The 25596-nt window shown below is 45.2% G+C and overlaps 3 protein-coding genes across 5 annotated transcripts in view; all 3 read right to left on the bottom strand.

The window, feature by feature from the left end:
* Positions 1-114: 114 nt before the first annotated feature.
* LOC105897453 (nuclear RNA export factor 1-like) lies at positions 115-15911 on the bottom strand. 2 transcript variants are annotated; one of them, XM_031568907.2, is made up of 22 exons: positions 15558-15911; positions 14213-14263; positions 13082-13295; positions 12546-12708; positions 12112-12195; positions 11782-11886; positions 11544-11615; positions 11089-11158; positions 10601-10689; positions 8659-8766; positions 8309-8418; positions 4856-4892; positions 3974-4042; positions 3762-3817; positions 3061-3168; positions 2802-2860; positions 2488-2603; positions 2126-2168; positions 1943-2015; positions 1146-1328; positions 721-781; positions 115-376 (listed from the first exon to the last, which is right to left on the bottom strand). In XM_031568907.2, exons 1-22 carry the CDS (start codon positions 15631-15633, stop codon positions 338-340), a joined length of 1986 nt encoding a protein of 661 aa, XP_031424767.1. In that variant the 5' UTR covers positions 15634-15911; the 3' UTR covers positions 115-337. The 2 variants fall into 2 exon arrangements, with proteins under 2 accessions (XP_031424767.1, XP_012679838.2); XM_012824384.2 differs by lacking the exons at positions 14213-14263; positions 15558-15911 and adding an exon at positions 14337-14592.
* Positions 15912-16011: 100 nt separating this feature from the next.
* Positions 16012-23809, bottom strand: si:ch73-22a13.3 (inositol-trisphosphate 3-kinase B). Its single transcript, XM_012824383.2, has 7 exons — positions 22404-23809; positions 19511-19595; positions 18624-18837; positions 17751-17955; positions 17443-17544; positions 16867-16938; positions 16012-16685 (listed from the first exon to the last, which is right to left on the bottom strand). Exons 1-7 carry the CDS (start codon positions 23355-23357, stop codon positions 16377-16379), a joined length of 1941 nt encoding a protein of 646 aa, XP_012679837.2. The 5' UTR covers positions 23358-23809; the 3' UTR covers positions 16012-16376.
* A 605-nt stretch (positions 23810-24414) lies between these two features.
* The window catches only part of LOC105897451 (seipin-like), a 9157-nt gene continuing 7975 nt past the window's right edge, over positions 24415-25596 (bottom strand). For both annotated transcript variants that reach the window (XM_012824382.3, XM_031568901.2), the window contains exon 10: positions 24415-25596. This exon is cut by the window's right edge and continues 368 nt beyond it. The gene's annotated coding sequence lies outside the window, so the exon portion shown is untranslated.

Below are 25596 nucleotides of genomic sequence, written 5' to 3'. Positions count from 1 at the left end.
AATAGTCAAGCAACTGTTGTAGTGGTTGAAAAGGACACTGCATTTCCAACGGCTTAATTTCAAGGACAATATTTCTCATAACACATCATGAAAACAACACCAAGACAAAGCAGATGGGCAGCAACATGGTCTTTAATTCTGTCAAAGCCATTGTACAAAATAATTTAAAACAGAAACACAACGATAGTTTTGGCCATAACATTCTTTAGTGTTTCCCTGTGTTGTTCATAAAAACAAACTAAAAAGAACAAATGAAATTCCATATAAAACAGGTTCTTGGGAGAAACATTTTCAGCTGATGCTCTCTGAATAACAAACAAATTGAGTGGGTTCCTCATCACTTTATAAAAGCGACATCTGGGATCTTTCCTTGAGCCTGCAAGACAAAGAGGGACAAGGAGAAACAATCAGTCCAGTAAACAACACTACACCCCACACACACAGGAACACAGCGAAGATAGAAAATAAGAAAAGCGAGATAACTGTGATAGTGCTGCATGCGTGTGCGTGTGCGTATGCGTACGTGTGTGTGCGCATGCGTGTGTGCCTGCCTGCATTTATGTGGAGGAAAAGGGGAGTATGTGCCTGCCAAAGGATTTACATGAATGAGTTAATGGAGTATGGTTGTATGTGTGCTCTACTATAACACACCTTTCTTGTGTGTGTGTGTGTGTGTGTGTGTGTGTGTGTGTGTGTGTGTGTGCGCGCGCGCACAATTACCTTCATCTGTGTAAAGACATGGGCAGCTTTGTCAAAGTCCCACTCCATATCCAGTAGACATCTAAGAAAGAAAGGGGCACACAGAAAGAAGCTCAGAACACAGTGGATGCTCACTTTAGTACCCACTAAAGATTCATGACAAGACCTAAGAGAAAAGGCTTGTGTGTAATGTGTGTTATTTCTGCAACCATTCAAGATTCATGCCAGACAGGGTCCAAGGTTCATGAAAGACAAGCCTCTCAGTGTGTGTATGGTGCTTGTGTATGTTACTCACTTCTGGGACCATGTGAGGTCCATGCAGGACTTGAAGGTGGTATTGAACATGTGTAATGGCGTGTGTGTGTGTGTGTTACTTCTGTGACCATTCGAGATTCATGCCGGACTTGAGGAAGATGGTGTATGGTGTGATTGTGTGTGGTACTCACTTCTGCGACCATTCAAGATTCATGCCGGACTTGAGGGAGAAGGTGTTCAGCATTTCCTGCTGGGGGGCAGTGAGGGTGGGCACAGGACTGCTGGAGGGGGTGGGGGCCGGGGCAGCAAACGCCCGCCGAATCTCCTCCGTGGTGGCGTTGCGCACAAACAATTCATCATTCACTATACACAACCTGAGACAGAGAGAGAAAGACAGAAGAGAGAGAGAGAGAGAGAATGAGAGAGCAAAAAAGAGGGGTGGCATGAGATTGGTTTTGTGACTGCGCCTTAAGCAAACACTAGAGTATAATCTCTCCCTAATGGATCTCTCCCGTACATGTGCATGATTTCCACCAGATCACTGACTCCTGGGTTCTGCCATGCACTTCCATGTGGCTATTGAGTATTATGTGATGCTACAATTCTTGTATCATGGCTGCTTTGTTATCTCTCGGATCTGCTGTTCAGGAACGGACTCTGGCATCTGATCCAACATCATTTTATTTTAACGTACTGATATTAAGGGGGAAAAAAAGGTGCCAAGCAGATGTAAATGCTCCTCAATCCCTTCGTCTCAATAAATGAGATCGACAACAGAAAGTGGAGCTTGTATGTTGACAACAGCTCAGTTAAAATGCCAGTCACTCTGCGTGAGCGATGACTCAATCACATAAACATGTTAACTCATTAACTTGTTTATTTGTCATGAGCAGAGAGACCCACAAGACTGTTTAGAGACGGCAACACCTGACCGAGCGGCTACCCCGGCATGATAAAGTCTCTATGGCAACGGAGTAGAAGGGATTACCCAGTATTCCCTGCAGGAACAGCGATGAAGACTCTAGAGAACGCCCGCACTGAATCTCTGGATTTACCATCCACTGGAGAGCAGAAACATGGAAAAAAACAAAACAATAGAAGTCATTTTATTTGTGAAAGTTATAGCCAACTCTGCATTTGAAAACTTGTAGTGGGCTGAAGACAGACATACCTTCTTTGAAGACTCCAGTTACAGTGAAGGATAGTAGTGTGTTCTGAAACACAACCGCACACAGAGTTAGAATGACAGGGTGTTGATTGCAGGCATATGATTATTATTATTATTTTTACGATTTATTTTTTGGGCTTTTTGCCTTAAATCGGATAGGACAGTGAAGGTTTGGACAGGAAATGAGATGGAGAGAAGAGGTGGGGAGTGGGATCGGGAAATGACAGTGAGTCGGATTTGAACCCGTATCCCCGTGGGCGTTCAAGCCCGTATATGGTTGGGGCTACTGCTTGCGCCACAGTGCCCCCCAGGCATATGATTATTAAGTTGTGCAGACAGGGGAGACAAGGGTATCAGGCCCTTACTGTGTATGTATTGACGTCCACGTTGAAGCATGCCGTGTCATGCTGAGTTTTGGGCAGCTCGTTCAGAAACGCCACCACATTCAGACGAGTGTGCTTCAGAAGGCGAAAACGAGTAGCTGGAGAGAGAGAGAGAGAGAGAGAGAGAGAGAGATATATATTAGATGTGGTTGCCTACTAAATTATGTCAAGGTGAGAGGCTGCAGTCTCACCATAAGCCTCTGAGTGGATCAATAAGTGTCAACTACATGGTCTGGTTATACGTGTGTGTTGTGTGTGTGTGTGTGTGTGTGTGTGTGTGTGTGTGCAAAACTCACTGGGATCTTTGAGCCTTTTGAGGTTCCTGCTGTCTTTGTGGTACTCCCCCAAACTACACCTGAGAATACAGGAAATGAAGATGGAGACAGACATATAAGATTGTTAGGGTATATGATGTTTCATCTCACAAAGAGTGGAAAATACAGGTAGTGTGTGAGAAAATGGACAGAATGAGTATGTGTGTTTGTTTGTATGTGTGTGTATAAGCATGTGCGTGTGTACCTGGCAGGGTTGGGGTGTGTGTGTGTGTGTGTGTACCTGGCAGGGTTCTGTGCACTGAATGGCATGCTGAGGGAGAAGGAGGCGCCATCATGGTACGCATCCAGCAGAGGCTGCCTGTCTCCTGAGTCATACACACTGAAGTACCTGAAAACACGCACACACACACACACCGATCAATACACTTCTTTCTACACACACACACACACGCTGAAAACCCCATCCAAAGGCTTTAGGCTTAGACCATAGGACTTTTGCATTGCCCCTTACATACAGGATGGATAAAGAGCTCTTACTTATCACAAGTGTACTTCAGACCGTGAACACAAACACTAGCCCAGCCACACAGGAGGTGCTAATGCATTTCTACACCAGCCCCCTATGAGCCTCATGTTAACTTGGTCTGCTCTGGAATGTTCTAGAACTCCTTCAAGGCTCAACAGCTAGAGTCTTAGGTGTAACCATCCCCAACTGTGCCACCTGTGCCCGTGATCTCTGCGCTCCGAAGTGGATTAAGATAAGTCTTGCCTTGTCTGATTCTGGTTATGGTGCGTGAGAAAATGTGTTTTTGAGACAATATGTAAGGGACACTTCTGAATGAAGCTACTAGACCCATTTCCTCTAATTGACGTTTTCATTAAGGCTGTGGTTTGGGTGATATATTTTTATGCCAGCTATAAGGAAAAAGAAATGTAAGAAAACTGTGCTACTAACTTTGACACACACACACAAACACTTACTGTTGTAAGAACCGGAGGATGAGAATCTTGATGTCATCTGAACCAAAATAACTACCCTGTGGTTGAAGAGAAAGGGGAAAAACAACAACACACTCATAAATAAGCCCCCACCCAGCTACGACACCAGTGTACTAAAACAATGACTGGAGGAAGAATAGTGAGGGAGTGCGAGAGAGAGGTGAGAAGAAGAGCTCAGGGAGATCTCCAGGTACCTTGCAGGGGGGGATGACGGTGGGGGCCTCAACATCAAAAACAATAGGAGGAGGAAGATCATGACCATCCTAAAGGAGAGAGAGAGGGAGAGAGAGACTTAACTTTGAAATTCTTTACTTGGCTAAACATCGGTACATATTCAATATTCTGGATTTTTCCACCCTATCTCGGTCAGTATTCAACAATAGCCCACCATTGATTAAAACCTACAGAGTAAGAAAAAAACTTGTTGACTCTAAACAGTGGTACCAACTTGCTGATAAGGTGCCAGCAGATAACGGTTAGATTGGGGAAAGAAATCCAAAACATTCCTTTTGGGGGAAAAACAAAGTGAAAAAAAAACTGCTGTGGTTCCAAATCTACCTTTCTGAACTACCGTTTCCTGACTTCACCTCTCCCAACGGTGTGTGCCTGTGTGTGTGTGTGTGTGTGTGTGTGTGTGTGTGTGTGTGTGTGTACGTACGAAGTGAGGAGCTAGCCGTCCTTGAGCATGGAATTACTGACCAGTTTATGACTTCAGAATAAACAAAACAAAAGCAGAGTGTGCAGCACACTGAACAGAGCAGCAAAACACCAGAAAACTATCGCTAAAGGAAGAGGAACAGAATAAGTAAGGAGGAGGGAGGAAGATGAGAAGAAAAAAAAACAACAAAGAGATGGAGAGACAGAAAGAGAAAAAAAGAACGAGAGTGAGAAACAGAGCCAGAAAAGAAAAGAGCAAGAGTGTAAAAGCGAGTGAGAGAGCGAGCGTGTGTGTTTGTGAGAGAGAGAGAGAGAGCGAGAGAGAGAGAGAGAGAGAGCGAGTGTGTGAAAGAGAGAGAGAGAGAGAGAGAGAGAGAGAGAGAGCAGAAACTGTGGAGTGACAGACTGAGTAATCTCACCAGCTTCAGCAATCGAGGAAAGCGCTCCCTGATGGCACTGTCGTTTCCATGGTACCCAGGAGAGAGAGAGAGAGCAGAAGAAACATTATCTCTGACTACTCTCCAAGTCACACTCACACATTCCCAGTCTTATGAACACACCATACGCACGCACACGTAAACACCACTTACACATACACACACATACCCACACACCCTTCAATATGAAATCATAATGGCTTTGAGTAAAACTAAATTCCTTATAGAATATAGAGCCCTGCATATTGCACTGCTGTACAAAGTTAAATGTGTTACCCCCAATGGACCCTCTCCCTCCCCATCCATCTCAAACATATGTAAACTCTCTCACACACACGATTTCAAACTTGCCACAGTAGTCATGCCTCTCCCCCATTCGAGACGTCCCAGAGCCCAGGTGCACTTACCTGCTGCCAGGCACTCACCTGTGTCGTCACACACACGCAGGAAAACACACACCATTTTACACCGCCAACAGTGCAGTGTGTCCTCACTACCATACATACATACACTCGTGCGCGCATACACGCACACGCACACACACACTCTGGATAGTGTGTGTGCATGCACGCACACATACACACACAGTTGTGACCAATTGCAAAAAAATTAAACAAAACTTTGTAAGATCCTCAGGTTAGTGTGTTTCCAAAGGTCCAGGAACCTAAACTCAGCTGAAGGTGTGTATCAGTCATAGTGTCCACATCAAATGCAACAAACACACACACACACACACACACACACACACACACACACATAACGCAAGGAAGGAAGTAACGGAATAGAAAAAGACGGCTGACACAGGCACAGGCACGCACGCACACACAAAAACAGGTTCTCCTGAGACAGCGAAAAGAGGTTCTTTCAATACATCAATGGCCACTTCCTGACACACACACAGGCACACAGAGACAGATCATTGGGGGGCCCTGCAGTCTTCAGCTGCATTTCCTAATGAGAAAAAAAAATATATATCACACACGCCGACACCCAAACACACACACGCCCTCTGACCTCTGGAGCTCCTGTGGAGAAACACCCTTAACTTGCTGCAGAGGCAGCGCTGTGGAAAGCCAAAAGCAGGAAGCGTGCGTTACCATGGTGAAGTTGACCCCTGCTGCCCCAAGCGACCACCCTTCTCTTGACCGTCTCAGTCAGAGTGTGCACACTCAGTAAGACACACATATACACTCGGCCATAGCCGCTTATAATCTCATAATCAGATGAGTGTGTGTTTGTGTGTGTGTGGTAAGTTGTTTGTAAGAGGCTTTTACTTGTGTTTGGGCCTGAGTCTGCCTTGCAGACGGAGGCGCTCTACGCTCAGAAGTGAGTCCTTTCCATTTTCACACCCCATGGTCGTTCTCACTCAGGTAGACTCGTCCGTTTGCGCTCCCCCTCCTGACAAAGGCTCTGACTGGCTGTAATCTGAAGGAGGAGTGTTGCTATGGGAGACGCAAAGGCAGTTTCATTGAGAGCCATTCCGAAGGGCAGTGCGGCTCTGCAACTGCAGGCCCACTGGAGCTCATACCGCAACACCACACCACTTCCTCTCTCACTGCGGTAGGGAGGGGTGGGAGCTTTTCTCCCTGGCCCCTGCTCATTGGAGGACAGGTGAACTGTCAGGAACCAATCAGCTGCTTAGAAAGAGATTTAGCCAATGGCCTCCCCTCATCTTCCCAGGGCAGGGGCCCCTCTGACTTGTCTGATGTCTATGGTTTCTCTTCAGCGCTTTCATCACCAACTCCCATGATCCTCCTGTGCAGATCTCCTTTGGGCCAGATCTAATGACTGTGCCTGCCTTAGGTCGCCCCAGGAGATGGAAGGTGGGATCTTACCCGTCATTGGCTACCAGCCTATCTCACTGGCCCGCTGCAGCGTCGTGACTGGTTGGGGAGTTGGTGGGAGGGGAAAAGAGCCATTTGTAGAGTGTGATTGGGCGTCTAGAATGTGGTTAGTGCAAACAAGTTTTTGACACATCTGCTGCTGAAATAAAGGGCTTTTTTTGCATGAAGGGGGATTTCAGACATCACAGTCACTAGCCTAAAGTTGTTTTCTTTTCACTTTCTGTTTTAATTTGGCTAATATTCTCTTTAAAGAAACAAGATATTCTGGGAGGACGCTAATTGGGTTTCTGGATTTCCCCCCGCCCCCCAATTAATACTTCATTGTTAAATTTTCAAATACCCCATAATGATGTAAACTATACTTATATCTCAGACTGTCAATCAGGGTGAGTGACAGGTGGACGAGGGGTCAACTTCCCCCAGAGAAGAGGAAAACAACCAGTGGATCCAGTGGAACCAAGAGGACCATACCAACATGCAGCATAGAAACACAGAGGTGGCAGAACACAGCTGGAGGTCTCCTGGAAACATCCTAGAACCACATGGAGATGAAAACCAGCCAGACACAGACACACACACACACACACACACACACACACGCGGCACCAACGGAGCACCAGTCCTAGGCGATGAGTGTATTTATCCAAAACAGATATTCAACAAGGGACAAAGAGGCAAGTAATTCACTTACACACACACATATACAGTTTCTGTTGTTCTAAGAAAGGAAAAGACTGGTCAGTTCTTCAGTGCAAGAATAATATATATATATGTATGTAAACAAGCCTACACACACACACACACACACACACACACACACACACACACACACACACACACACACACACACACACACACACACACACACACACACACACACACACACACACACACACACACACACACACACACACACACACAACCATTCTGAATTGTTCATTCCATTTAAAGATCAGCACAGTTGTCTTCAGTTGTTTAAGTTCATCTCAAAAACATTGACAATCCCCATACTGACAGACACCATCAGTCTTATAATGTCAAAGCTATATACCAGCACAACACACTCACTCCCCCTCCAACACATTCTTCAGACTCCTAAACAGTGAAACACATACAGAGGACAAATGGCCACATACTGCTCCTGTGTGTGTGCGTGTGCGTGTGGTTGTGTGTGTGTAACCGCATGCACATCAGTTCCAGAGAGCAGTTAGCTCATGAATCTGTATCTGCAGGTGCTTGCGTTTAGAAGAGTGTGTGTGTGAATTGAGAGTGCAGATGGCTATGGAGTCTCTCTCTTTCTGTCTGTCCTTTTCAGTGTGTGTGTGTGTGTGTGTGTGTGTGTGTGTGTGTGTGCGCGCACACACACACACACCAGATCTGTTCATTAGCAACAGCTGGAGCCTTGGTATGTCACTTGCCTCAGATCACACCAAATGATCAGACACACACAATGAAATCCGCAACTCCCTCTCAGAGTCTCATTTCAAACACCTTAAATGTCATTTTCTTCACTTCACCCCCCACCTCCCCTAACACACCCCCTCACACAGCCACCCATGACCTCTGAATGACCCCTGGGGGAGTAGCTGACCTGATGTAATTGGGCTGGTCCTTGAAGTAGTCACACAAGGGGTTGTGGTCCAGCCACAGCTCGACTAGCTTCAGGCCCTTCACCTTATCGAGCTCCCGCTCCGACCGCAACTGAGAGAGAGAGAGAGAGAGGAAGAGAGGGGGGGAGGAAGAGAGGGGGGAGGGAGAGAGAGAAAGACCGAAAGATAGGCCTGCTATTAATGTGTGTGCGCACATGCATGTGTATTGTGTGTGCTGTATGCCATGGGCATGCTGTATGCCGTGTGTATGCATCTGACGTGTGATGTTGCTGTAGTGTGTGTGTGTGTGTGTGTGTGTGTGTGTGTGTGTGTGTGCGCATGCAAGACTCACCTCGTTGTGGGACAGGTTGAGGATTTTCAGGTTGGGGGCTTTGCTGGCAAGTTCCGCCATATCATCCAACTTATAGAGCTTGTTACTGCCAAGATTCAGGCTCACCAACTACACATACAAACACACAAAGAAAGAAAGAAAGAACGAAAGAAAAAGGGAAAAAAAGAAAGATCAAATGTCAAAAGGCTGAGTTTGATGAAAAATGTGTCAACTTCTATAATGTTTTGCTTCTTGTGCTTGAGCTGGTATATGGCTGTCTGTGTGTGTGTGTGTGTGTGTGTGTGTGTTTGTCTCAGTCACATAGTGTGTCTTGGGGCATGCATATGTGCTTGCTCAAATAACCACAGCTCAGACGTTAAGCCACATTCCTCTTTGTGTGTGTGTGTGCGCGTGTGTGTGTGTATATACCTGCACACTTGTGTGTAAAACTACATTCACATGACATACAAGACAAGAGAGACCTTGGCACAGACCCAAACCTACTAGATGTAAACATGTTCCCTGCGCATGTGTGTGTGAGCTACAACTTCAGCAAGGAGGGGGGTGAGTGTGCTTTTGTAACATATCTGGAATATGCTTCTTGGTGACAACAACATGTATGTCGTGTGTGTGTGTGTGTGTGTGTGTGTGTGTGTTTGAATGTGCAAGCATGCTAATGTGTGACCATGTTCTCTCATAACTGCCGATTTGTTCTGAGCAACCTGGAACATGAAGTGTGTGTGTATATGTGTGTGTGATTTCTTTGGCCAAGGCCTATGCTAACAACACAGAAACTTAACCAAGAGCTTGTAACCAGGGCAGTAACGGGTGAAAGCCCTTCACGTGAAATGTGCTGACTTTGACATTATGACAAACTAGTTAGTCAACAACTGTCCAAACACAGTCAAACATCAAGAAAGTGCAACACAAGACAAAGCAGGACGGCAAATAAGCTACTTACTAGTTCGGCAGACAGTAAAAACCGGGCGGCTTCAGGCAAACCTACATAACCTAGTCATTTGCCTATGGACCCTGGTATGGCACGGAGGCGATTCTCCATATTAAAAGTAATTGTAGCGCCCCAATTTTTTTAAAGCTGTTATTTTAAGGTAAAACTGCTTATCCTAACCCTGAAGTACAATTACTGCATAATGCCACTTTAATGATTAAAATGTTAATGATTCCCTAACCATTTAATACGAACTGAAAAAAGTTAACCAATTCACCAAAGTTAATAACCAATACAACTGATCTGTAATCTGACAAGAAGCATTGTATGCCTACCGGCGAAGCTAGGGCTCACTTACAGGAGACCCCAAGTCGTCCAATGCTTTAAATCAACCCGACTACAACTCAAACTGCCAATATTGAAGAACTTACGTACTAGCCATCAGGTTAAAGTTAGCTACGTGTCCTCTTGCATCTCGACCAATCAGAGTAAGGTTCGAGCCACTGACTGCCAATTTGAATAGCATTTAAATATTTTTGTTTCACTCGTAACCGTGGATTACCCGCTCATGTCAGCTCAGCCCACGCATCACTGATGCCTACTGATGCGATCATTCTCTATTAATGTGACGTCATGGGCGGTTAACCACATTTAACCACCAGGATTTCTAGTGTTAACGTTTACCAAAATCTGCCAAAATGCACAACCCTAATAGAAATGCACCACTATCTTCAACTACAATTACTCATGTGAGTCTCCCCTGAAACCAAATCCCCAGGGGAAAAATGCTAGTCACTCTGTCATCCCAACGCTGGGTGCTGTGTTGTTACTGACATGCAGGGTAATCTCTTGACTGATGCTGTTTAACATCTGACTTAAAGTGCAGAAAGGATCACAGTAATAACTATAAAATAATGACGTAACAAAATGGTCATTACGCTAATCCTACTTGAAAAGTGCCACAGTGTGCCAATTAAATGATTATTGGTGTGTGTGTGTGTGTGTGTGTCTCACCTCCGGAATATTCTCTTCTATGATCTTCAGCACAGCGTGCATGCAGTGTTTTCTGTTCAGAATTATGTCTGTGTTCTGGGATACTAAATCTGCAGGAGAAAACAGCATAGCGGTCAATATACAAATGCACACACACACACACACACACACACACACACACACACACACACACACACACACACACACACACACACAAAGCAGCAATACTGGGTAAGTATGCACACACACTCCTCTCGGTAAATACACTACAACCATGGCAACCCATAACACTGTTAATTCTGTCGAAAACCGCATAAATTGTGGGGTGAAAGAACAGAAGTGGAACTGTCATATAATAAACGACACAAAAGGGAAGTGTTCTGGCAATTCTGGGATGTGTGTTCATTTGTGTGTGATGGTATGTTCTACCAGGATGTCTATGTATGTGCTGGATCTTGGTGTGTGTGTGTGTGTGTGTGTGTGTGTGTGTGTGCGCTAGGGGGGGTTACCTGGGTCTGTGCGTATGCTATTGAGATCCAGAGCCTGCTGGGAACCATCAAAGCGCTTGGACATACATTGCTGAAAGAAGAGGGAGAAGAGTTTTTTTTATCCAAAGCAACGTAAAGATGCCCTACCTAGATCCTTCCATCAACAACCCTACCTAGATCCTTCATCAATAACCCTACCTAGATCCTTCATCAATTACCCTACCTAGACCCTTCCATTAACAACCCTACCTGGATCCTTCCATCAATAACCCTACCTGGATCCTTCCATCAATAACCCTACCTGGATCCTTCCATCAATAACCCTACCTGGATCCTTCCATCAATAACCCTACCTGGATCCTTCCATCAATAACCCTACCTGGATCCTTCCATCAATAACCCTACCTGGATCCTTCCATCAATAACCCTACCTGGATCCTTCCATCAATAACCCTACCTGGATCCTTCAATCTTACCTTTAGGCTATCCATCTCCTCTGGTTTCAGATCAGTGAGTGGAGGAGCACATGGATTTGAGATCACAATGACCTGCAGAAAATACATACATACATACAGAAAGTTTGAACACTCACGCAAACACACGTTGAAGAAGCAATCCCCCCCATAAGGGGCCTAATTGTGGATGTGTGAGCGTGTGTGTGTGTGTGTATGTATGTATGTATGTATGTACGAGTGGATGTGCTTTGGGATGTACCTTGTATCCTTCCATGTCTGTGATCTTGCGGGAGATTTTCTGCAGGGCGTTGGCAGTGCTTGAATCCTCAATGTAGAACTGGGCTCTGTGGCCTTCTGTGCTGAACTGAAGAGAAACAATACATTAACACACGCACGCACGCACGCACGCACGCACGCACGCACGCACGCACGCACGCACGCACGCACGCACGCACGCACGCACGCACGCACACACACACACACACACACACACACGCGCGTTCCTCTGCGATAACTGCCCTTCTGCCTATTTTACGCTTCTCTCCCTGAGTGCGATGCATTGTGTGTGCATGTTTGTATGTTAACTTACTTTGACTGGGGTGAAGGGGACAGGACAGAGATTTTGGAGTGCGCTCAGCAGCCATTTCTTATCATACTTCTTCCCATAGGGGATCTGTAGGTAACACAAAAAAAAAACTTAAGGTTTAGTTTATAAACACACAGAATTACCACAAAGCTGTAACATGTGAGACATCAACAATGTGTGTGTGCACCTGTGTGTGTGTGTGTATGTATGTATGTATTACGGTGCATGCATGTGCTGTCCTCCAAAAGTTTGTTAACATGATTAAAAGATAATATTATCTGCAGAATGCAATGAGTTTTTTGTATTAGTCGGACCAAGCTTAAACAAACTTTGATGAGCTAAATTGAGGCGATACCCCTGCTAATAGACAGCCATACATAACCAGCCGACGTGTGTGTGTGTGTGTGTGTGTGTGTGTGTGTCTGTCTCTAACTCACTATGATTTTGAACCAGCCCTTCTTCCCTCCAGCAGCTGCTCCTCCTCCTCTTTCTCCTCCACCTCCTGAAGCTCCTCCCCCTCTGTGCCCAGGTCCTCCACTTCCTTTGCGATCGCGGTCGAAACGTCCGTCTCCACGGCGACCAGGCCGGCCGTAGGGGTTACTGTGGAACAGAAGTAAATAAGTGACTTGCATTATGAAACATGACACACACACACACACACACCAGTGCCACCCAATATGAAACATCACATAACACACTACAGACTGACTCCCAGTACTGAAAACATATCCACACATATGGATTCATATGGCAACACTCCACAAAGAGAGGTGGCTGAAGAGCAAAGGAAGGGACACAAGAGAAAGAAAGAGGTATATAATGGTAAAGTAAAATGGAGAAAGTAAAGTAATGGGTAAGGATGAGCGAGTGAGTGAGAATGGGGCATTGGGCTAAATAAGTAATTAATAACAATGAATAGCCAAATAGACATTGAGAAACAGGAGGGGGGGACGACGGGGGGACGGGGACTCACTATCTGCGCTGGGACGAACCGTCCTGCACCCCATCTCCCATGGGGACGTCACCATCATCATCCTCGAACCGGGTGCGTGGGTTGGGTCCGAATCCCCCTGGCCCACCTCGGTGCCGTTGCCTCGGCCCTTGATGTTCGCTGTGCATGCGGGCCCGAAACGGCCCCCGGCCCTTACGGTTACGGAACTGAGGGCCCCCGACGCGGTCATCATGCTCTGAGAGAGATCGAGAGAAAGAGAGAGAGAGGAGAAAGACAAAGGGGGAGCAGAGAGAACAGAATGAAGTACATAGAAGGGGTACATGAAGGAAAACAGAAAGAAGGATCAGAGAGAGGAATATATATATATATATATATATATATATGAGAGAGAAAGAGAGAGAGAGCAGAAGAGTGAAACAGTCTTTATTCTGCTGAGGAATACATGGCAACTGAGCACTATGGTTGTGCACTGATCAAACTATTTTTGGGTTCATATGGCAAGGACTTCAGCAACCATCCTCACACATTAATAAATACCATCAGATCTAACTTAAAAACTTTCCTCAAACTAATTCATACACTTATCCATACAGACAGAGTATCCATATAGTCATAAACCACAGAGAAAGATGATGAGTGTAGGCATTGTGTCTTTATACCTTGGCCCAAATTCCACATTGCAGGCCTACAAGCAACCACAACGCTAACCTTAGGTGTCAAACCAATAAAACCAGGTAATTACAGGGCCACCAGGATGCTCACAAAGACATAAAACAAGGCTAAAAGTGCTCATGTATCAGAGATTACACAACTACAAATTGTCTAAAACTATCTCTACTAAGATTATGAGCTCTTATAAAACACAACAAAACTCACTGAAAAACAAGCCAATGCCTGGTCTATCACCAAGGCCTATGTACGTAATGAATCCTGAGGTCACGTGTACAGTATGCCAACAAACAATTCCCTGTCCACACAGGTAAAAATAGTAACTAGACAAATATTTAATTGTTTGTGTAGACAGTGTCAAAAAGTCTCCTTCGATGACAGACGGTATATAACACAGCGGGACAGTTAATGAGTAGCGCGCTAGTCCTGTCTTTTCGAGTCCGCGGCTGACTTCTCTGGTTGCGTTAACGGCCCGGAGTTTACCTCTGATGAACCTGCCACAGTTGAAGACCTCTCTTTCGGATGAGAATCCATCTACAGAAGAAACGAGGAAGAAAGCGGGTCTCAATGTAACCTTTAGGAGTCAAGGGACTGTGAAAAGACCTACCGTTGTAGTAGCGGGAGTCGTCGGCCGCCGCCATGTTCTGAAAGAGGGCTGTAAACAATCCTGTCACAATGGTGGTACAAGCTGAGACGGCGAATTTGAACCAGGTCTCGCCCGGGAGTATTAATATATTCGAGTTGCTGGAATTCAAAGACCTTTAGGTCAATTGGGGTTACTTTACTGCATGTAAAGCTAGCACATCGCACGATCACCAACAATTCTTTACTGCGCATGAGTGATAATGACTAAAAGTTTTAGCCTAAAACTACAAATCTTCCTCTTTGGAATTTCCGGCGTTGACTGTAGTACACTCCCACAGCGCCCCACTCGGGACAGGAGGAAATGCGCCTCAACGCTTGTAATTCTGGGGGATGTCAACACCTTTTTTGCCTTAATGTCGTGATATCTTTCTCAACATTATGATTATCGTTCACCATAACGAACAACAATAAATGTAATTAATATGTTAACTCAACGATCCTTTCTTTGTCGTTAAAGACCATTCATCATATTCAAATGATGCACATACAAGTCAATATTACTCATAAACTTCCTTGCAACTGCAGACAAGTTCAGGTCCATGCTAGTCACTAAGATGGTTTGCACGTAATCATAACGTCAAACGGTTATGCAGTGAGTGCTTGACACATTATCTTGTAATCAATTTAAATTGTTATTGAATTATATTGTATGTTACGACCGTAGGGTGGTCACTGCTTAAAAATAGTACAAATAATTACCTAGAGTAACCTTACAGGACTGTTGCCACGTTTGAAATACAACCTTGCCTAACTGAATCATATTTGGATTTGGTGCACGATATGGCTATCAGAAAGGATCGTTTAATTGTTAATTATACTATTTTGTCCATTTTTAATTCACGTGGTGCCGTTGGCTTGTTCCACATGTTTACTTATCCCCTGGCGCACCAGATTAGCCAGTGATTTCAGAAGATATGTTGCCTAGCATTCGGAAATCAATCATTCGTTCTGAAAAGAAAAAAATAGGTCGGTTTGGATAAACCTACAAATCATTTCCGTTGGAAAGTCATGCAATTCAATTCATACATATATTTGCAAGATGAGTGTCAGCGCTAAATGTAAGTTATTATTAGCTAGTGAGGTATCAGAACTAGCTAAACTGGCCATGTGCACGCTCCTGATGACTTGAGCGCCACACACACCACCTGACAGAAACTTTCCCAGCTCTTTCCCGAACCCTTACCTGGTGAAGGTCGAACACGTGTAGTCACTGCAAGAGTTCGGTGAAATCTGAAAGCCATTCTCCAAGCTCGCTCCATATGCTGCCATCTAACCTAGTCGGCTCAAAATAAAGCTAATAAATGCGAAATAATTGAACATTACCAGATGGTGGCGTCTTCCAATTCAACGATCAAGATAGCCTATTTGTGCACTTGTATGGATACCGATAGCAGATGTGCACTGCGTGGATCGATCGGCTGTGTTGGGTGACAGAGATTAGCCAATTGGATATTTTACAGTTAAATGGCTACGTCGATATTGCGATGGCAACGAAGAAGTACAAAAGTTTCCAGTGAGTCAACGGAGCCCCCTAACTGATGAGAAGAAAAGGACTGAGATTTTAATAATTCCATTAAATTTGTCACGCATTTTTCAGTGTATTTTGTAAATTATTTATTCTAAAGTTGTAAATCTCATCAGTAGCTTACTATTTAAACATTTTTAAATAATAATAATTTAATACTGTTACACTGAAAGTTGCAATAGCCTACATTCAACAAATTAGTTTCACACTCACTATCACAAAGTCTCTCTCAATTCGATCTAACAGCTGTATAAAAAAAGGAACAGAATATAAAATCTCATCACAAACACTAACAGTCAAATAGGCGCGTTGGTGTGTGTTTGTGAGAACAGGTCCACCGTCTACACCCTTCCCTTTACACAGATGTGTGAAATGTTCTCAGAAGTTCAGTTCAGTTCCTGACCCCAGCAGGCTGATCTTTTCTGGCGTTAGTTGCCTCCTGCCTTAGCGGAACTCTGCTCCCTGTGACTACAGAGGTCACTGTGTGTGGCTCATCCTGTCATCCTGCTCATACTGCATTTCCTCAGTCTCGCAGTCTCCAGCCAGCGTCTGCCAGTCTGAGCGCTCCAGGCCGCTGCCCCGGGTTTGCCTGATGGCCTCGGCCAGGAGCCGTATGAGGGAGGTCAGCCCGATGAGGTACCCGTCCTCCCGGTTCCCCTCGGCCCACGGGACGTCGTGCTGCAGGCGCACCCCTTCTGGAGTGGGCGTGGTCTTGCCAAAGTCAATCATCCAGACGTTAGCCTTGCCGGAGCTGTCGTGGACGAAGAGGAGTGAGCTGCCAATCATCTGGAAGGGTGTGGGAACAGGACAGAAGACAGACAAGCTGTGGGTTAGAGAGTAGATGGAGATGCAGAGATAGGATGTAGAGAGGGAGGAGGACAAACTGTCCAAAAGAGAGCTAGGGAAGACTACCCCCCTACACCCCATCTCCTCCACGCTCCCCCTGAAGACTGAGGGCAGTGCTCACCTCATGTGTGCGGAAAAACTCAGAATCCCTCAGGGCCTCCCTCAGAGCCTGCAGTCTGGACTGGTACGCCCTCTGGTGGACACATACGGCATGACTTAGTGTACACTGGACATATTTGCATAGGCAGCCAAAACAACAGCAGTACACATAGTACCAATCCTGTTGGTACAGCGTGGGCGGAGTGCAAAAGATTTAAATGACTATGCTGGAGTGGGGGGAAATAAAGCAACCAGTTACCATATGCTGTATATGTGTAGGTGAGTTTGTGTAGGTGAGACTAGATTAGATAGATGAGAAATCAGTGCACTGAGAATGAAAGATCTTGATATAGGACAGATAAAGAATGAGAGATGTGACAGTGTGTTTGTGTGCAATAGAGAGATAGAGGGAAGGATGGGAGAGGGTGTGGAGAGGGAAAAGATGAGTAATGACTAAATTGGAGGAGTTTTGTGCTCTTCAGGAGATAGAGAGAGTGTATGGGAGTGATGACGAGGGGGGAGAGTAAGAGATTGAGCAGTGAGAGAGTTAGTAACAGAGCGAATGGGAGAGATAGACTGAGAGGTGAATACCACAGACCAGGATGTGGAGTTTGCTCTTGGTGAAGGTTAGGAAGGCATCTATGAGTTGTGCTAAACTCTGGGTCTTATTGAAGTCCCGCAACACAGTCCCATTTTCCAGCTGAGAACGAACACAAACACACACACACACACACACACACACACACACACACACATACAAACACACCAAACACAGATAGCAACAGTTAGTTTCCATAACCACTTATGCCTTACAGACTATTTTTTTTAATCACGTAAATATGAGAGTGCTTCAGTGTGTGTGTGTGTGTGCATAGTATATGTGCATATGTATGGGTGTCTTATCACCATGATGCCTTCGATCCTAAAGCCCATAGTAGTGGTGGAGCTGACTGTATCCCTCCACTGCATATACCGCAGCTTGGTTACGCCACCCTGAGCGTGTTCCTCCTCCACAGGCACGGATGGATCTGCTTTCACCATCTTCTGGTACAAATCGCTCCGCAGGCTGGGGCAAGTCCTTGCCTTGGCTATCTCCTCTTCCAAATACGATCTGAGGGGAAGGCAAGACAAACACACAAACACCACAAGAAAGACACACAGAAAGAGTTACCCTCTAAAGGACAGGGAACGGAAGAAGGAGAGGAGAGATGGACAGATATATAAATAAAGATATATCAATAAAGCTTCTCTTTAGTCTGGCGGGGCGATACATGCATTTGTAGAATATGGGTACATTGCAATAATGGTCTATGCATCTGGAGACGAAACCGGGGAAGTGTGACCTAAATATGGGGGAAACTGCCTACGAAAATTGTTTGTGTTTGCCGGTTTTTCAAGTTTCAGGTCCAACAATTCGTGATGGCCAGGTTAAAATTAGCGCACTGACATAAACAGAAAACAATAATGGTGCTTCCGACTTTTTCCGCACAATCTAATGCCACTAATCTAATGCACACACACACACACACACACACTCTGAAACACGAAAAACATCATGTGGATGTTTCTTGACAAGGTGTGTAAAGCTTTTTGCAGAATTGCTGACAGCCTTACAGCCCTCTCAATTTAGATCCTTGAATATACTCCCTGATCCTCTCTCTCCCTCTCTCCCTCTTTCTCTCTCTCTCTCTCTCTCTCTCTCTCTCTCTCTCTCTCTCTCTCTCTCTCTCTTTCTCTCCCCCTCTCATGATGGTCAGGCCCCCTCTCCTCTCCCCCTACCGTATTCCCATCTTGCAGTCCATGATGACCGGGTTGCTGAGGCCACTGAGCAGGTCTTCCAGCCGCAGGTAGATGTTGCCGTGGCGACTCAGAGGCCCGTAGTACCGAGGCACAAAGTCCCGCAGAGCGTCTGACATCAGCAGGGTGAGACACGCCCCCTCTGGCTCACTCCAGCGCTTCAAGACCTCACCGCCCTCACTCAGCTGGAAGTTACCTAGCACACACACACACACACACACACACATGTACAGAGAGAGAAAGAGAAAAATATATATGTCTACATTCATATTCATGTTCATATGACAATAGTCTCAACACAGTATCACATAGTTAGATGTGCACATAGTCTAAATACACATCTAGGCACCCACCCACCCACAAACAAGCATGGAAATTCTCCCTCACACACACACACTCACACACACACTATGGGAGGTTAAATTAGTTATATTTGAGTAATAAAAACGGTAAAAATGCATTTGTGCATGTATGTTTGAGCCTGTGATGGAGTATGTAAGTGCCTGTGTATGCGGGTGTAAGGGCCTGTTTGTGAGGGTGTGAGGGCCTGTGTGTGAGGGAATAAGGGCCTGTTTAATAGGGTGTAAGGGCCTGTGTGGGTGGGCCTGTTTAATAGGGTGTAAGGGCCTGTGTGGGTGGGCCTGTTTAATAGGGTGTAAGGGCCTGTGTGGGTTGGGCCTGTTTAATAGGGTGTAAGGGCCTGTGTGTGAGGGCCTATGTATGAGGGTGTAAGGGCCTGTGTGTGAGGGCCTGTTTAATAGGGTGTAAGGGCCTGTGTGTGAGGGCCTGTGTGTGAGGGCCTGTGTATGAGGGTGTAAGGGCCTGTGTGTGAGGGTGTATGGGCTTGTGTGTGTGCATGGTTATCATACCTTGATGGCCAGCCAGCTGGACCCAGGAACTCTGCCTGCGCTTGGACCACTGCATCATGGTCAGGAAGGTCCTCCAGGATCGACACTGCAGAGGAGCAGGGAAAGTATTGGGGTGAATGTGAGAGAACAGAGGTCACAAGTGAAGCGTGAAAGGTTAAAGGTGAGAGAGCAGGTATTAGAGCCCAAGACATTAAAGGTGCAAAGTGAGTGAGGCTGTATAGAGCGCTTTAGACAATGTACCATCCCATCTGACGACCATTGCAGTCTTGGGGTGGGTTATGCCTCTGCTAAATTATCTGTTGATGATGATCTTTTTTCTAGAAGCGAACCTGGGACAGAGCATGTAGCATGTAGCTCAGCAGCATGTCATCTCTTGCTAGTCACAGAGCATGTAGCATGTAGCTCAGCATGTGTCATTGTCGCTACACGATGGTAGTCCTTTGGGGGATCGTAGTCCCTCACATTGCGCATGCGTCATTTTGCGACACTGTCGACTGCTGTCGACAGCGAAGGCGCGTGCGCATGCGTCACAACGACAGATCCGTTTTAAATCATGGAGAAAAGCGACGAAAGCCAGTTTTTTGAAAACATGACCATTTATTTAAAAACAAAGAAGATGTCACAGTGGACAAAACAGATGAGGTGGAGGATCAAAAAGTCTCTCCCCAGTTTCGTTTCATATGTTGACGTAGAGCCTTATGCTGTTAGCCGTTTACAACATAATTAAATATAACATTAAATATACCCACATTATGCGTTAAGACAAGCCCCATATGTTGACGTTTAAACAATCAGTATCACAGTCACATTCTCGCCACTGTTAATGTATTCTGGAGATATTCTCTGTGGAATTGTTTTGGTAATGGTTGTGTGTGTAGTCGATGTTTGGTCAACACAAACTCTGTGGAGCTGGGTAGTGTGTGTGTGTGTGCAGTGTTTGGGGAGCTACTTTAAAAGCATAGCTTTGTAAGCCACCAGTTACTTCACATGGGAAGAAGTTGAACTACAGCAAAGGGAGAAATCTAGTTTGGCTAACTAAAGCTACTTAGAAAAAGTAGTTTAAACTACTTTGAAAAAAAATATTAAATGGGCAATGTACAGGTGATCCAAAATAATACAAAAAAGTCACATGCCAGCAGAAAAACGGCACTCAATTGACAGGTTGTACATAAACAAATAAACAAAAAGAAAACCTCCACTATTCATGGGAAAATGCAAGGAATGTCAGCTATGGTTTTGTATGCAATGTCCATCAGTCAGACACTTGACTTCTAGAAACTTCCAAGTCCAGGTGGGGGTATTGCACCAAGCAGGATTATGAGTTAGCCAGGTAGCTTCGAAAATAGTATGCAACAACTTCTGTGAACATTTGTTAATAGCAATTATCAATACTTGTGGCTAATTGACACCTAATATATTCAGGTTTACTTTAAAAGTACAGTACAGTATAATAATAATACAATTTGGTCAAATTAAATTAAAAAAATCCTTCCTTTCCTTTCATGGCCCAGTAGATAACTACACAAAAAAAGTAATGTAAGTACTTGAATCATTATGCAAACAGGAATGTAACTGAACTACCAGCAAACTACTGCAAAATGTAGTTTAAACTACTCCCCAACACTATATGTGTGTTATGTGTTTGTGGCTGACCTGGGAGTAGTGCAAATTCTACAGTTGCTCCCCTATCTTCACCAGCACACCTATGCAAATGCCTTATTCAAATCAGCCCGGGTCAAGGCTCCCTTTCAAGCCAAATGCAAATCCAGGGACAGGGACACAGAGAAAGAGAGAATGCATGTGTGTGTGTGTGTTTTCTTTTAAATAATCTAGTGTTATAGAAGTAGGCCTGGACCAGAGAGTCCATATCAAAGGTTGATACAAGATCTTAGAAAGTCCAAGTCTCTGTAATAATTCTGACATTGTCAACTGGATGGGAATGACCTTATGATTCTACAATGATAGCATTTCTTGAAAAGTTCCACCAGACCCAGCTGCTGGAGGAGTACATTCTCTTCCTTCCGTGTGCAGAGCGCACACAATGTCACTGTGAGAGGGATGTCTTTGGGAGATTCCATTGTCCTGGCTGATAACAGAGCCCAAGAAAGTTGAAGACATTCTGTTTTTGTTATGGCTATCAGATTGTATACTGTACCAACGATATTCGATATTACAAAATCGTATTACTAAACAGAAGCTTTAACCAATAAGGACAAATCCCGATGTTTACACTGTGAGAATCTGAAGCACAAGGCCACTGGTAAGACACATGCTTGTGTCAAGTGCTACAGGCCAATTGGGTAATGTGCATTAAACAAACAAATAAATGAAATGAGTAAGATGACGTTAGGAAGCAGTTGAGGTAATGCATTTCCTTACGGCCTTAAGCCCATCCTGTCCTGACGTTTCATGGGACACAGAAAACTGTTTGTTGAAATGGAGTGTTCTGGGTGACAAGCCTAACTCTCTTAGCCACCAATGAGAACCATCTGAATGGACTGAGTGTCATTGCAGCATTGAAGACTCCACAGAACTGCTGTAAGTCAGTACATCCAATCAGACCTGTTGCTCTCAGTCAGCATCTCTTACAGCTGAGGGCCCAACCTGCTGCCGACCTCCATGTTGTTTTCACACTAAACATGGAAACATGGTGCAGTGGGAATCGCCTTACTAAAGAGATTCAAGTGAATCATGAAAGTATTGGAAAGTACTATTCAAATTGTTTTCAGTGTGATTTTCTGACAACTGATCCAATAGCATTAGTGGTGTAAGGCCTCAGCCTCATATACCTTCACATGCCTATAAACACACATGGACACACACACACACACACACACACACACACACACACACACACACACACACACACACACACACACATGCTCACACTCACCCTCTTCATGATCTTACTGCGAGCAGTGGTATCCTCTCCTTCGCTGAACACCTCGTCACTCTCGGGAGAGGAGCAGTTGAAGGAGGAAGAGGATGAAGAAGAGGCAGACGAGTGAATCAGCACGTGGGACAGGATGTGCTGATGGGTTGTCGTCTCCCTCCTCCTCTGCGCCTCTCCCGCACTCCTCTCCTCATCTCTCTCTCCCTCCTTTTCTTCCTCCCTGCTGCCGTCTTTCAGCATCTGTTCATCCTGGGTCGACATCTTTTCTCCTCTCTTCCACCTCATCTCTCGTTCTCTCAACGTCCTCTCCTGGCTGCCACTGCGCGGCCATCCTGTCCTCCCTTCGTTGCACCTCTCCTTCATCCCTCCATCTCTCAGCTTCCACAGGTTTCTCCTCTGCAACTTCTTTCTCTCAATCCACTGCATCCCTCCTTCTTTCTCCCTTTCTCCTTCTTCTTTCACTTCTGCCCTTCCATTTCCATCCTCCTCCCCAAGTCTCTGGCCTTCCTGTGTGGAGTGGCCTGGGGTTGTGTGTGATGCAGCATGCGTCGATGTGTTTGTCTCCTCTGTGTGTGTTGTGTTGTGTGTTGCTGATGTATTTGTTTGTGGCAGTTGTGCGGCCGTTCTGGTGTCCGCAGGTGTGTGTGTGATCTCCCCTGTGTTTGTCGGTGTGTGTGTGACCCCTCTGATGTGTCCATATGTGTGTATGGTGTCCGGTTCCTCCTCTACAACATCAGCACTGGTGGAGAGCACAGCCTTTGCAGACTGCAGTCTAGGCTTGGCTCTGGGTCCCTTCACGACAGGGGCGTAAAAACCTGACATTTCTTCTTCATGAAGGTGTCCCTCTAACAAACAAACAAGTCCTGCTTTTTCTGCTCCTGCATCCGGTGACTCTCTTTCTCCTTCTCCTATCCTCCGTTCCTGCGGGGCCGAGGGAGAAGTGGTGACGTTCATTTTCTTCACCAAAGACTTACAATGAGAGCAGGGGGTCTGCTCCGCGGCTTCCCGAAGGTATCATGAAACGCGTTTTGAGTAAGCGCCCCGATGGGCTGCTAAGAGATCCACAAATGCTCTAACTCCTTCACGCAGTATGAGTATGCTTGCCAGGTGAAGAATTATATACTTCCACTTCACTTCAGTGTTTCTAACAAAACGCCCGAAACGATTCCAAACGAAAGTATGTCAGCCTCTGAGTGAGTGCGCTTCCACTGCTGTTTGCTCTCCTGTAGCCATGAATGATGGCACCTCGGCGAAACCAGTCCTTCTGGCGTGTGACTGGTCCTTCTGAGGGTCTGCTTTACATGCGGTGACGTGAGACCTCACGCACATGGCGGAGGTTTCCAAAACACTGGCCGCGTACTTTCAAACCGACACGTGCGGCGCACACTAGATGTCAAACCTCAGTGTCAGCACATGAGGATCATCCCGCGGGTAGTGTGACGTATATTGACGGGAGGGATGAGATGATGACATGTTCTTTCTGCAGTCTGCAATGTTCTGCAATTCAGCCTAATTTGGACACAAATGATTAATCGATGTCCACAACTCAGTAGCCTATAGCCACAGTTGTTTGACAATAAAATAAGCCTCACATCTTTGAACACAGTCACCTTTACACCTCTTACTCTCAGGGTGTTTATTTTCCTCATTAATGCCCCCAGGGTGTGTTTCATATGTGTTCCTCTGTGTGAATACCCGCTTCTGTTTACAAAACATGATATAAACAAATGATCCGTTCCGTCGAGAACGCTCGACAGACACCGAGAGAGTGTGTGTATGTATGTGTGTGTGAGAGAGAGAGGGAGAGAGATAGAGAGAGAGACATGTTCATGAAAATCAATGCAAATTAAGGTATTATTTTCCACATTCCACCCGCAACTGCGCACGAGTTTCATGCGAACGATGATGGAACTGACTCACTCTAGCCAATGAGGCGCGTGGACAGAGCAGAGACCAAATTCGGGAATAACAGAGGGAACAAGACAAAGAGCCAGAACAGAGTTGAACAAAATATAGTTTAGGAATAATTTAATGGTGTGCCTAAACTGTTTACACATAAAAGCATTAAGAATGCGGACAGGACACACTCGACCAGTCCAAATATGTTTGAACATATTTATCCACAGACTTTTTCTAAGTAACAGCACAATTTACTCTGGCTTGATTAACAGAAAAGCAAACGAACACGTATTGGAAGAAGTCAATAAATAAATCATATTCAATGTTTTAGTTTATATGGTAAGCCCGCTAGGCCCTGTAATTTACCTGCGTATTTGAAATGTGCTGTATAAACACACAGTTGAATGTGCTAGCTCAGCAAGAGCTTTTGGGATTAATGGGAATGCTAATCCATATCTTCCTCCAGGTCTGTATATTACCTTCATCATATAAACTTGCTTTTCCTCGCTTTGCATGGAATAGGCTCTAAGCTGGCCTCTGCTAACAAAACCCACGAGAAGAAAATACTAAGTGAGCAGGCTGTCAGAATGTGTCATAAAAGATGACAGGAGTATGACAAGTGTGTGAGTGCAAATCTTTTCAGGAACTGTAATCCAGGGTTGGACAGTTTAAGGACCCTTGGATTTAAATTAGATGCAGTGACTCCCATATGACAGCCAGCATACCTGGATCTGGGCCAGATCGGTCCCTGTGCTGGCCTCTTTATATACGTATTAGGGTCAGTTAGGATGAACTGACAGGATGAACTGACCCAGGTCTTTCAGTACCACTGTTATTTGCTAATAAAGTTGGCATGTTATTTTGTGTCAGCTATTCGGCACTGATAACACATATCTGTCCTCTCCATGGGCTGTGTGTGCAGATACATTCCTGTTCATTTGTTCAGTTCATTTGTTTGAGAAATAGTGGTTGGCCTATCAGTAACTGTAAATAACACATTCCATATTTGCACCACATGAATAGTCAGGAGAAAATCCACATCAGCCATTCCATTTCAGTAGGCTTCCCTCACCTTACTTCCAAATATACAACCTGTTTTAACTTTACATCTCTCTCTTTCTCACTCACACACACAGTTTTTAAACTATTTGCATGTGTGGCTGTTGCACAAGTGAAGTGTGTGTGTCTTGGTTCTTGTGTCTATGTGTTATACATATTTGTGTGCGTAAGGTATGGATTACTCTTGTGTATGTGAGAAACTGTCTGTGTCTATGTATGTGTGAATGCGTGTGTG

Source organism: Clupea harengus, chromosome 6 (genome assembly GCF_900700415.2).
Source record: "Clupea harengus chromosome 6, Ch_v2.0.2, whole genome shotgun sequence".
Taxonomy (NCBI): Eukaryota; Metazoa; Chordata; class Actinopteri; order Clupeiformes; family Clupeidae; genus Clupea; species Clupea harengus.
The sequence above is the reverse complement of the archived record's forward strand: the minus strand, read 5'-3'. Positions and strand labels throughout refer to the sequence as shown.

Bases quoted from the DNA above. Each gene is read 5' to 3' on its own strand.
- si:ch73-22a13.3 (XM_012824383.2), bottom strand. From the start codon at position 23,357: ATGAACGTCACCACTTCTCCCTCGGCCCCGCAGGAACGGAGGATAGGA. The intron at 19,596-22,403 runs GTGAGTGTGAGC...GCTCCTCTGCAG, and splicing joins GCAGTAAGATCATGAAGAGG to TGTCGATCCTGGAGGACCTT. The intron at 17,956-18,623 runs GTAGGGGGAGAG...CCTTCCCCTCAG, and splicing joins GACTGCAAGATGGGAATACG to ATCGTATTTGGAAGAGGAGA.
- LOC105897453 (XM_031568907.2), bottom strand. From the start codon at position 15,633: ATGGAGCGAGCTTGGAGAATGGCTTTCAGATTTCACCGAACTCTTGCA. The intron at 4,043-4,855 runs GTGAGATTACTC...TCTCTCCTTTAG, and splicing joins TTCCTCGATTGCTGAAGCTG to GATGGTCATGATCTTCCTCC. The intron at 2,169-2,487 runs GTAAGGGCCTGA...GTTGTGTTTCAG, and splicing joins TGGACGTCAATACATACACA to AACACACTACTATCCTTCAC.